This window comes from Rhineura floridana, chromosome 3 (assembly GCF_030035675.1).
Source record: "Rhineura floridana isolate rRhiFlo1 chromosome 3, rRhiFlo1.hap2, whole genome shotgun sequence".
Taxonomy (NCBI): domain Eukaryota; kingdom Metazoa; phylum Chordata; class Lepidosauria; order Squamata; family Rhineuridae; genus Rhineura; species Rhineura floridana.
In genome coordinates, this window is record NC_084482.1 from 107,379,217 (window position 1) to 107,392,882 (window position 13,666).

The 13,666-nt window shown below is 40.6% G+C and overlaps 1 protein-coding gene across 3 annotated transcripts in view; it reads left to right on the forward strand.

Moving 5' to 3' along the window:
- The window catches only part of PKD2L2 (polycystin 2 like 2, transient receptor potential cation channel), a 65,487-nt gene that overhangs the window by 16,386 nt on the left and 35,435 nt on the right, over nt 1–13,666 (forward strand). For all 3 annotated transcript variants that reach the window (XM_061617236.1, XM_061617235.1, XM_061617237.1), the window contains 2 exons: nt 6,841–7,022; nt 8,901–9,021. In XM_061617236.1, the coding sequence (XP_061473220.1) occupies nt 6,841–7,022; nt 8,901–9,021 (303 nt within the window). The remainder of the gene's footprint in view (nt 1–6,840; nt 7,023–8,900; nt 9,022–13,666) is intronic.

Here is a 13,666-nt window from a genome sequence, read left to right on the forward strand (position 1 = left end):
TAGAGTAGAAAGAAGGGCAGAAGCAGAGCATCATTCTTTGCCCCACACTAACCTACCACAGCTAAAGTACTGAAACATAAGGAGGATGTAGCCAATCCAATCTAGGCTTACTTAACTGTAACTGAAGTCACATGTATGCTACTTAAGAGTAAAGCGGGTTATTTTGCCAGTAACATCGATGGTGGCTATAGATATGTTTGGGGGAATGGAGGCAAGGGTTGCCTGCGGGAGGTCTTGAGCTGTAGGGGAAAGGCCCCATGATCTGCTTATATCCCCAGAGACAAAAGAAGGGAGACTATAGGCTTGGTCTGGTAAGTACCCTACAGATTACTTTGGGCAGGGTGGAAAAAATGAGGGGGTTCTATTATTACCTTACAGTGTTGATTTTGCCCTGTGCTTTGAGGTAGGTTTCTCTCCTACGTTCTGATTTGCCCTAATTTAAGTATCCTCATACCCTCACTCCTTCTATGAGGATTTAATGAGAAGCCAGGATAAGAAGGCATTTCAAAGCTGAGAAAGCTGTGTTCTTTTGGAGGCTTGGGGTGAGGAGAAGTATGTTTATTTATCTGCTTTGCAGCTGTTTTCAAAACATCTCACCTTCTCAAGACATGTAAGCTGGGGGCTAGAACTACAGAGCTGTGAACTCATCAACATATGACGGGGTCTGAGGCAGATGGCAAGACCCTGCAGGAGCGGCATGCACCTTTGCAGTAGGAAGTTTTTGCGGTACGCAGGCTCTTGCCGCTGCAGACGCTTGCAAATCTTGCAACTCGCGCACCTCCCTCTGCCTACCTCCCAGGCTTGGTAGCACTAAGTCTAAGAAGTCGTTACTGTGTCTGACTGACAAGGCGTTATTTGCCCAGGCTGTTGTAATTCTGTCTGTATCATTGTGCTCTGTTTGTGGCAGTGAAGAGACACGGTGCTTGCTTTGCTTGTGTTAGCAGGTCTTTCCTTGCCCCCGCGTGGATTTTTCTTCCCGGTAAAGGCCTTATATGTGTTCAGGTGTCTCTAGGTCAGCGATTCCCAATGCTGAATAGCGGCCAATGTCATAAGTGTGGACTTAATTAGTTTTTCCTTATGTTTTTAGGATTTGTGAAATAAGAAACAACAAGAATAGGAAGCATTGGCATATAGTTAATCTGAGGGGGGCGTTGGGCACAAAAAGATTTTGCAAAGTGGCGTTGGGTTGAAAAAGGTTGGGTAACGCTGGCTTAAATCCTGCCCAGTTCAAGCAGCCCAGCATTCCTGTTTGAGCCTCTAGTGTTCAGAGGCTCAAACAGGGGTTGGGGTTGGGGTGGGGAATGTCTAGAAGCCTTTTGCAAAAGTGCTTTTAATAAGGCTATGCATAGACACACACACACCCCGCAGCATGCAGCATGCAGGGACTTAGGGGGACTTCAATGCTGCAGGGCTGCTTTTTAAGATCTGCAGAGTGCTGCTTTTTATGACAAGCAGCACCTGCAGAATTGAAGCCCCCTGCTCTCAGTTTGGGGGTGGGTGGGAAGGAGCATTTATATATGGCTACCATTCATCTTTACATCAATACCCCTGATCGCTTGTTTAATCCAAGTTTAAAACCCTGATTAAACATGCCATCAAAAGGGGATAGGAGAAGCTTTCAAGCAGCCCAGCATTACTGTTTGAGCCTCTGAAATGCCCCTTTCAGTGGACAATTCTGATGCACACCTATCCCTGAATCCTGTTGTTGTATGCCTTCAAGTCTATTTTGACTTAGGGTGACCCTATGAATCAGCGACCTCCAATAGCATCTGTTATAAACCACCCTGTTCAAATCTTGTAAGTTCAGGTCTATGGCTTCCTTTATGGAATCCATCTCTTGTTTGGTCTTCTTTTTCTACTCCCTTCTGTTTTTCCCAGCATTGTCTTTTCTACTGAATCATGTCTTCTCATTATGTGTCCAAAGTATGATAACCTCAGTTTCATCATTTTAGCTTCTAGTGATAGTTCTGGTTTAATTTGTTCTAACACCCAATTTGTCTTTTTCATGGTCCATGATATCTGTAAACCTCTCCTCCAACACCACATTTCAAATGAATTGATTTTTCTCTTATCCCCTTTTTTCACTGTCCAACTTTCACATCCATACATAGAGATTGGGAATACCATGGTCTAAATGATCCTGATTTTAGTGTTCAATGATACTTCTTTGCATTTCTAGTTCACTCATAGTTACCCTCCTCAGTCCTAGCCTTCTTCTAATTTCTTGACAATTATCTCCATTTTGGTTAATGACTGTGCCAAGGTATTGATAACCTTTGACAAATTCAATGTCCTTATTGTCAACTTTAACTTTACGTTAACTTTATGTTAATCTTCTGTTGTCATTACTTTAGTCTTCTTGACGTTCAGCTGTAGTCCTGCTTTTGTGCTTTCCTCTTTAACTTTCATCAGCATTTGTTTCAAATCATTACTGGTTTCTGCTAGTGTTATAGTATCGTCTGCATATCTTAAATTATTGATATTTCTCCCTCCATTTTTCAAACCTTCATCTTGGTCCAATCCCGCTTTCCATATGATATGCTCTGTGTATAGATTAAACAAATAGGGTGATAAAATACACCCCTGTCTCACACCCTTTCCTATTGGGAATCAATTGGTTTCTCCATATTCTGTCCTTACAGTAGCCCCTTTCCCAGAGTATAGGTTGCACATCAGGACACTCAGATGCTGTGGCACCCCATTTCTTTTAAGCATTCCGTAGTGTTTCATGATCTACACAGTCAAAGGCTTTGCTGTAATCTATAAAGCACAGGGTGATTTTCTTCTGAAATTCCTTGGTCTATTCCATTATCCAACGTATGTTCACAATATGATCCCTTTCTAAATCCAGCTTGGACGTCTGGCATTTCTTGCTCCATATATGGTAAGAGCCTTTGTTGTAGAATCTTGAGCATTACTTTATTTGCATGGGATATTAAGGCAATAGTTTGATAATTACTGCGTTCCCTGGGATCCCCTTTCTTTGGCATTGGGATGTATATTGGCCGCTTCCAGTCTGTGGGCCATTGTTTTATTTTTCATATTTCTTGACAAATTTTTGTCAAAATTTGGACAGATTCAGTCTCAGTAACTTGTAGCAACTGTATTGGTATGCCATCTGTTCCTGGTGATTTGTCTCTTCCAAGTATTTTAAGAGCCAGTTTTATCTCACATTCTAAAATTTCTGGTTCTTCATCATATGGTTCCTCCGTGAATGAATCTGTTATCCTTACATCTCTTTTATAGAGTTCTTCGGTGTATTGCTTCCATCTTCCTTTTATTTTATCTCAGCCAGTCAGTGTGCTCCCCTGCTGATTATTCAACATCCCTAGTCTTGGTTTCAATTTCCCTTTAATTTCTCTAATCTTTTGGAATAGGGCTCTTATTCTACCTTTTTTGTTGTCTTCTATTTCTATACAACTATTATAATAGTTCTCTTTGTCACTACATACTAGTCACTGCATAGTTGCCCTTAGTGTTCTGACCATGTTTCTGTCTCATTTTGCTTTTGCTTTCCTTCTCTATTTAACTATTTTAAGAGTTTCATCAGTCATCTATTGAGGTCTTTTCTCTGTTTTTAACTGGAGGTATTGTCTTTTTGCATTCTTCCCTGATAATGTCTATGACTTCAGTCCATACTTCTTCTGGTTCTCTATCAACTAAGTTTAAAACCTCAAATCTGTTCCTTATTTGATCTTTATATTCTTCTGGGACGTTATTTAAATTGTATTTTGGCGTTATGATTGCTTTGTTGTTTTTCTTTAGCTTTACTCTGATTTTCGATATTACCAGTTCATGATCTGCAATCTGCTCCTGGTCTTGTTTTCGCAGAAAGTATAGAACTTCACCATCATCTACTGCCAATTATGTAATCAATTTGATTCCTATGTTGACCATTTGGTAATGTCCATGTGTACAGTTGTCTTTTTGGTTGCTTAAAAAATGTGTTTGCAAGAAAAAAAAAATTGGCTTCACAGAATTCAATAACTTCTGTTTCATTTCTATCTCGTAAGTCTCATTTCCCCACAATTTCTGATTCTTCTCTGACTTGGATAGATGATTATGTTAATAGGTTTCCCGTTAAATCTCATTGATACCACTCGCTCAGACCTTGCGTTATAGCTCCTAATTGCTTTTCCTACATCACTTCTCACTATTAAAGCAAGCCTGTTTCTTCTTAATTTCTCATTTTCTGCATAAAATATTTTGTAGTTGCCTGGTTGAAAATTTCCCATTCCCGTCCATTTTAATTCACTCACTCCAAGTATTGTAATGTTGATGTCCATTTCTTGCTTGACAATTTTTAACTTCCCCTGGTTCATGCTTCTCACATTGCATGTTTCTGTTGTGTATGTTGTACAACTCTGTACTCTCCTTTTGCATCTGTGCACATCAGCCTCTGGGCTTCCATTCTGCTTTGATCCAGTGGCATCATTAACCACAGTGCATTAGTCACAGCCACAGATGACTGAGTGCCATCAGACCTGTGCGTCTCATCTTCCAGCACTATCTTTTGTTGCATTTTGGATACTCTGTTCATAGGGTTTTCATGGTAAGAGGTATTCAGAGGTGGTTTACCACTGCCTTCCTCTGAGTTTGGATGCATCTTAGTCTGGTGTTTCAGCTTTGACCATTCCGCCCTGGGTGACTCTGCTAGGAGTCTAGCCTCTTGGTCTAGACCAGCCTTTCCCAACTAGTGGGCCATCAGATGTTGTTGGACCACAACTCCCATCAGCCTCAGCCAGCATTGCCAATGGTCAGGAAAGATGGGAATTGTGGTCCAACAACACCTGGTGGCCCACTAGTTGGGAAAGGCTGGTCTAGACTCCTGATGTCATTGCTGTCATCTTCTTTGACACTCTGAACCCCTCTTTCCACATTAAGGTGTGCATCCTAGAGGAGACTGAATCCTGTTAAAAGGGTAATCTTTCCCATGTTTTAGCAAGGGATTCCCATGCTAAAAAATGGAAAAACCTCTCATTTAACAGCACCTTGCAAGATGCTTTAAAGTCCGATGTCATGTGATTAACAGATGGGTGTCTCTGCCCACCTAGCAAATTTGGCCTGCAAGGCTAATCTTGATAAGGATCTGACCTGTACAGCCAAAACAGTTCCCCATTCCTTGCTGTATAGGCCAACAGGCACTCAGTAGATATGATTTCTGCCACATTAGCAACATGATGTACATTCACTATTATGTTCTTTGTCATCTTCCCCTCCTGAAAGTTCTTTTAGCCACAGAAGGGAAAGCATACTGACCTAGTATAGGTGCTGTATATTTTCCCCACAGCAGCTAACAGCACCTTTGTGCTTGCACTGAGGAATCAACATGGGAGGAAGACATAACCTCCTCCTCTTGTGCCTTAGCTGTAATCCAGATTGGCAACCCCCATGGCTGCTTTTAGCACAAGAAAAAACATTAGGAGATCCATTCACAGATCTCCCACTTTAAGTCTTTTTTGTTCCTTCTGTAGGGAATTGGCCTTCAAACATCCTTTGCTCATTGTCTCTCTCTGTAACAGTCTTCCCCAACCTGGAGCCCTTCAGTTATTTTGGACTACAACACCCATCACCCCCAGCCATCATGCGCAGTGGTCAAAGATGATGGAGTTATGGTCCAACAACATCCATCTGGAGGGCATCAGCTTGGGGAAAGCTGTTCTTGTAGTATTATGAGCTGCTAATGTCACAATGACATAACTTTTGCATTGATTTAAAAATTATCATAAAGTGAATTTTTCAAGATTGGTCACACAGTCACACTAGCTCAAATAGTGTTTGTCCACTGCATGTTACCTACAGTCAGCAACAATTGGTGCATGGATAACTAATACTACTACATTTCCTACTTCTAGGTTATATGAAAAGGAAGAATTTGCACATCTCCCTAAGTCCCCACTGATAATGAGATGTGGAAGCCCCAAACATGTGGAACTCATGGAATCTCACCAGAAGAAAAATATGCAATATATGTGACAACAGGAATATTTGCCGATCTGATGTCACTGCTTTGCCATAAAATCTGAAGAATATAATAGGCATTACACAACTTATTTTTCAGCACTTATGAAGCCTAAATCATGTGATCTAATTCTGTAAATGATCTCAACTTTTGTAAGAACAGAATTACACCTTCAGATGCTGTCTCCTGCTCTTTTAGATCGCTTGCAATCATTGTGTGTTATGCACTGTCCCCATGACAGCCATTTTGCGACTAGCACCCATGGCACTTACTTAAAATTCAAAATGTGCCTGTTGGCCCCAAAAGGTTGAAGCCCCCTGTTCTAACATAATGTTTGGAAGGGAATTTCTATGGACAGAATGTCATGTTCTAGATGAATTAAGAGCTTGTGCATTTCCCACATGTATTTTCCCTCTTGAATTTTATGCTGGAAGCACTACAAGAAAGTGTCTATCTCTTGCTCTTTCCTTGCAGCTTAGTTAGGTTACCTGAGTGGCTTGGGATCTCACCCCACAGAGCCAATAATGTTTGTAACTGGGCCTAAAGGTCCACCAAGTTCAGTACTACTTATATAGATTAACATAGCTCTTTAGAATCTCTAGCAGAAATCCTTATTCTACAAAAGGAGGTTAAAGTATTAGCCACTGTGAGTGGCGTAAGCACTAGTGGGATCGGATGGGATATAAATCTTCATATAAATTAAAATAATAAATATTTGTGTGGAGAACTTTGTTTCTCCAGTTATTTTGGGGGGCCCACCTGAATCTTCATGCAGTTTAATATTGATTTCCTGACAAATTTAAGCAGGTAATTTTAAGCCTTTACTGTTGACTTGGTCTTCGTCCTATCACAATGTAACCTGTTCTGTTCTCTTCCAGATATTTAAATACATAAGCTTTAACAAGACCATGACCCAGCTGTCTTCCACTCTGTCCCGCTGTGCTAAAGATATCATCGGATTTGCTATTATGTTCTTTATCATCTTCTTTGCATATGCACAGTTGGGTTACCTGGTCTTCGGATCTCAAGTGGATGAATTTTCCACTTTTCAGAATTGCATGTATGGAGCCTTCCAAATTGTCTAATACAGTTTTTTCATTAGTTAGAGTAGTATTTCCTTAACTGGAGCGCTAGAGGGTATGAGATGTTTGATGGTGTGTTGTGGGAGATCTACCTGGTAAAAGTGTATGGGTGGAATGGACAATGGCAATGCATAAATTGCTGCCTGGGCTCCTGCTGGGAGGAAGGGCAGGATATAAATCTAATAATGATGATGACGATGATGATGATGATGATAATAATAATAAAAAAATGAGAGGCAGGAGAGGAAAGCTGATCCTGGTGGAGTGGGCAAAGTGTCCCATTTACTCACAACAATGTGTCTCATGGGATATGCTTTGAAATTCAAAGCACATTACCTGATGCTAATCATATTACTATATACTCCAGGGGTGATTCAGTCCTTTTGCTCTTTCCCTCCTTCCAATGCAGAATATCAGTGAACCTTCCCACTTCAGATCACATCCAGGCACAGGGAGGTGTGATGGCTGTGTGAGAACATTGCTGCATGCAGGGCACAAAGTGGATCATGCTCTGAGACAGCCTTCCTCAGCCTGGGGCCCTCCAGATGTTTTGAAGTATAACTCTCATAAGCCCCAGCCAGCATGACCAATGGTCAAGGATGGTGGGAGCTGTAATCCAAATCATCTGGATTGGGGAAATCATCAGGTTGGGGAAGGTTGCTCTAATCTTTTTCAAAGTATATCTAAATGTCTGGATTTGCCATTATACTGCTTTAGGAGCTCTTAAGGCCCCTCCAGACATCCTTTCCATTGTGCATTCAGGTTGATTGGTGCTCTTTAACATTATCGGGGTGGTCACACATGCTCCTGCATTCAAGTTATGCCCTCAAAACCTTTGGAACTATCACATGGCATGAATGGCAACTTATACATGGTCTGTAACTTCCAGAAAATATCCTGAAACTTTTCATACTAGAAATGTTCTAGGTTTGCTTTACTGCCATCTTTGGTGCACTATGGCACCATGGCAATGTGCCAAATTGAAGTTGCTTCTTTGTGACGTAGCCACTCCCACATACTTCCTGAAAACAAGTGAAGGCTTGGTACAGCAATCACAGACTGAAAACTGTAAAAATGAAGTTATTGATGTCATGGTGTCATAACACCTAATAATTTGTGCTTAAATAAAAAAAGGGAGGAGATAAAATCGCTGCACACCTACTCTCTTTTGCTGCATGGCACTGGCCTTACTTGCATTTGGAGGATCAAAGGGAAACTTTGCAGCTGGAGACTGAGAAGGTAGGGTGGTGTGTGTGTCGGTGGAGGTACAGAGGTAACTAAGTAGCAGGGACCAGGTGGGTCTCTCTCCTTCCTTTTCTCCTCCTTTCCCTCCATGCCCACCGGCACGGTGCAGGAGGAAGGGAGAAGAGCCTGGATTTCTTGCTGCAGACAAAGGAGAGAGAAGAGCAGTAACCATGCTGCTTATGCCAATGCCAGCTGCAAGGGCTGGGGGAAAGAGCAGAATGCATTGTGGCATGGCATTATGCACAACCAACTTATGTCGGGGGGGGAGTGGGGGAAGGGCAGACAGCAGGGGAGAAAACAGTGGCCTTGAAAGAGTCAAAGACGTATCAAATAACTTTTATGTAGTGGGAGGAGGAGCAGATGGTTCAGTATAAATCCATTATAAATCCACAATGAAAGTGTAAAACACCAGCAATAAAATGACTGTCTGGAGATGCTCGTCGTCAAAATCATGTCAGATAATTTCAACATAATTAGATATGGAAGCTCAGAATAATCTATTGGAAGTCAGAAATTAATATTTTTAAATTAAATATAAACTGTATCATATAACAATATAAATTGTAGAAGAACATTGTATATTGACTGTTTCTATATTTTTGCTTCTTAAGCTTTACCCAATTCCGCATTGTGCTTGGAGATTTTAACTTTGCCAATATAGAGCACGCAAATCGAATTCTTGGACCAATTTATTTCATCACATTTGTATTCTTTGTATTCTTTGTACTGCTGGTGAGTGGTATTTTAGATAATTCATATAAAATACAAAGAATTAAAACAAAAAGTAATTCAATCTCCCTAATTTTGGGCTGTCTCAAAAATATTAAAATAATTTGTTCATGGTTTTCTATGACCACATTTAAATGGTCATATCTCTGCTTCATCTGCTGATATATGAATGAGCCTTCTGTCAGCGCAGTCAGCTTTACTTCTCCATTTATGGTGCAAACAAATAAACCAGGAAAGCTTCAGTCAACCATAGTTTCTCATTTTGTCTGAACCATGATTTGAAGTAATGTGAAATACTGTGATTTCCCCCAAAGGTGGTAACCATAGTTTCCTGCTTTAGATGAAATAGGTAATTATGGTTAATTAGAAGCTTTCTTCATTAATCACGGCATGTGCAAAGGGAGGAGTGAAAGAGCCCCATGTGCAAGCAAAGGTCTTGTTCATATCTTTGGTTACTAAGTTGAGAGACAATTGTCTAAACTCTTCTGTTATTTGGTTTGTAGATTATATCGGTCATATTTCAGTAAATTTGTCATATTTTAATGCAAACCATAGGTACCAGAAAACCAAATTTAAAAATTAACAGTGCAATTCTTTGCATGACTATTTAGCGGTAAGTCCTATTGAGTTCAGTGAGGCTCCCAGATATAGCAGGAGCTAGAGATCTGTGGCCCTCCAAGTGTTGTTGGAATCCAACTCTCTTCAGCTCAAGCCAACATGGTGAATAGTTAGGGGTAATAGGAGTTATAATCCAGCAATATCTGGAGGGGGCCAGGTTACAGCTGCTGCATAGGAGCCTAAGAAAATGGAGGATGTTTTCAGCTGCACAGTCATATAAATGTATTAATGTTAGTCAGTCTCCCAACACATAAGAATATAAAAAATTCTCTGAATGTTGTAATATTTATTAAAAGTTGTCAGTGTTTTGTTAAAGAACTATGGAATATTCTTCCTGAAGAGATACGCCTGGCGCCAACATTATTATCTTTTCGGCGTCAGATAAAAACCTTCCTCCCAGGCATTTTCAGCATTTTAGTAGTATTTAATATGCATTTTAGTGTGTGTTTAATTATGTTTTAATTCTTGATATTTTAACTTATTTTTAAATTGCTTAATATGAGGTTTTAATTGTATGTCAGATGTTTTTTTACCTGTTGTAAACCGCCCAGAGAACTTCGGCTATGGGGCGGTATATAAATTGAATTAATAAATAAATATAAATATAAATAAATAAAGAGAGACATCCCCATACAACAGATTCTTGTGAATATTCAAGATTCTGGTGTTTTATCAAGTCTGAACAGCTTGGGTCCAGGATACCTTAAGACTACCTGAGCCCTCATATCCCAGCACACTCACTGAGATCATCCGGAGGACCACTGTAAGTTATCCCTCATGTTACAGAGACCCAACTGACCTCAACTAAACGTAGGCTATTTGCCAGTCCCATGCTGTAGAACCCTCTTCCAGCAGAAATTTGGCAGGTATTCTCACTTTTGACATTCTGGTGTCTCTTGAAGCCTTTTTTATGCTGACAGGCCTATGCAGTAGTTTAGAATTTTCTTGAGTAGCCACTCATTTTATGATTGTTCTGTATTGTTTTTAAAGTTTTTTTTTAATGTTGTACACCACCATGATGTTTTGTAAGAAAGCAGTATATAATTAGTTTTACAAATAAATAAATGTAGAAGCTGCAGTGCACAACAGTCCCCCACCTTCAAAGGCTTCTCATTCACTTGAGGGCCAGCTGTGCATACACAAAGATGGGAGAAATGCATTGTGACGTTGATTACTGAAGTGAACTGCTGAGAGAGCTGCCTCTGGAGAACTAACACCCCAAAAAGTTGGCAGGCATGGAGGCTGTCTTTCAGGTATTTGCAGCCTAAGTCCTTTAGGGCTTTAAACACTAATGTGAGTACCTTGAATTCATCCCAGAAATAACTGAGAACCAGTGCAACTGCTTTCAAATGGGGGTTATATGAACTCTCAATTGAACCTCAGCTAGCAGTCCAATTGCTGCATTTTGGACAAGTCGAAATTTCCAAATAGATTTCAAGAGAAGCCCCATGTAGAGTGCATTGCAATAATCCAGTCCGGAGGATACCAGAGCTCAGAGTACAGTGGCTAAGTCATCTCTGTCCAGCCGGCTGTAAGCTGATGAACCAGCTGGTAACAGGCACTCCCAGCCACCAAGACCAGCTGAGTCCCAGTGACAGAGTTGAATCCAGGACCACGCCCAAACTGTGGTCCTGTTCCTTCCAGGGGATTGCAGCCCTGTACAGAACAGATCATCTCCCCACTTCTTGGACTCAAGAACTCGGAACATATAACACCTCTGTCTTTTCAGGATTCAGCTTTATTTTATTGGCCTATATCCATCCCATCAGTGTCTTCAAGCAGTGGTCTAACACTTCAACCTTCTGTTCTGATTCAGATGGAACAGAGAGAAAGAGTTGGGTGTCATCTGTGTATTGGTGAATCCTCACTCCAAATCTCCTGATGACAGATCCCAGCGGTTTTCACATCAGAGCTCTGTTTACACATTAGAACATACCCAAAACTCCAGGAGCATTAAAATTATTACTTCAATCCTACTGTGGTGTGGTATAATGCCTCTGCAAGTTTACATGTGCAGATCCTCAGCTGGATAAGGAACCATGTACAGAGATAGCTGCCACACATGTGATTCTTAACTCAGTCCAGCAATTTGGATTATACATGTGTAGTGTCAATCAGAAAATTGATGATAATACCTGTCCAAGAGGAAGAAAGAATTGAGAGCTAGATTTAGTTTGTCCTACTGTTTCCATCTCCCCTTGCATAACTCATTGTAACTAATTTTCTGACTGGATAGTGGGTATGGGTGTAGCTGGATTGGGGTGTCGCCTTTCTGATTCTTCACCTTTAAGGACATGACATGGGTCATGTTAGATTTGAAAATCTCCCATTCCAGAAGTATAACTTCATTAAAGTGAAATCCTATGTACAACTGGTGGAATTTACTTCCAAGGCTGTAGGATTGGGCTGAGAGCACCCTCCCTATCTACAGCAGTGCAGTGCAGATTAGAATTAGGCCTACCTTTTGATTGAATTTCTCTTGAGAGAGACATTTGTGAAGCAGTATCTGTGGCATTAAATTATTCTGTTGCTGAAGCATTCAGGCCTGACTTCTGTTTCAGCAGTCATTGCAGTGCAAGATTAGTAATGGTTTGTTAATGACTGAGGGAAAAAGGAGAAGTGGCAAGGAATCAGGGATGCAGTAAGAGGGAGAGGAGGTGTGTAGGGCAAGGATCTAAGTTTAGAAAGGCTTATCATTCTTATTTGTCTATTCCCTCAGGTTCAGAAAGTGAAATTAGAGGATTGGGGGTGGGGTATGAGTGTTCTTTTTAAATACTTTGTTTTGATTATGTAGCCCCATCAATTTACGTAGATGAGCCTTAATATGCTTGCAGGGAATAGCAAAGCCAAATTGCTTATTTAAAAGTAGACATGATTATAAAATGTAGATGTAACTTTTGTTAATTGTCACTGAGACTTTAGAACAGCCTTTCCCAACCGGTGTGCCTCCAGATGTTGTTGGACCACAACTCCCATCAGCCTCAGCCATTGGCAATGCTGGCTGAGGCTGATGGGAGTTGTGGTCCAACAACATCTGGAGGCACACTGGTTGGGAAAGGCTGCCTTAGAAGATGAGACAACCAAATCAAGTCAGGCATCCCAGCCTTATTTTCTCCAAACAGAGGTGTAGACATGGCAAGTATTTCTTAAGGCTGCTGTCCTATGAATACTTACTTGGTAGTAGTAAGCCCCATTGAATTGCACTGTAAGGCTCTGTTTACATCAGTGTTGTGTTACTTTTCTATTAGCTTTTTCAGTCTGGCCTATCCCCTTTCCTGTTCCAGTACATACTTGGGATGTTTGCAAATTGATTCACTAACAGGCAAAAAACCTTGCGGTTTAAGAATGTACCTATAGCCCACAGATATTTCTGTCAAACAAAGCAGGGGAATTCGGCAGCTATAGTGAATGCACCAGGGGAGCAGGAGACCTGAACCTCCTCTCTGAGATACTGGACTGCCCTACAAATTTGTCAAAATGCAAACACAATTTAGGTTGGTCTTTCCCAGGCCAATCCACTTCCTGTGTAGCTTGGAAGAATTTGGTAACATGTGCCTCTGAGCATATGGTGAGTGGTGGCAACACCTGCCATCTCCAAAGATGGAGAATTATATTTTTGTATGTTTGTTGGTGTTCTTCTTACTTTGCTTCTTTCCTGCGTTACTAATGTTTCTACAGAGAATCTAATTAAGAAAATTTTATTTCCCTCATTATTCATCCTAGAAATCTGTGTCAAATTTATTTTTATTAATTTCAAAGCCTTTTTATTGGTCAATATCATATGATTATGAAGACAGGCTTATTTGTTTCAAATTGGAGATTATGTTCTATTTCTATTTTGGGTGCATTAACAATTGAATCTGAAACTGCAGTTTGATGTAAAATCAGACACGTTGCAATATGTTGATATTTTAGCAATGACTCTAGCTGTTGGAAAAAAGAGGATGCATGTTTTCAACCTGCGATGTTTAAACCACTTCATTTAAGGCAAGGTGGGCACGGTCAATTAAAATCATAGGGCACACCTAGA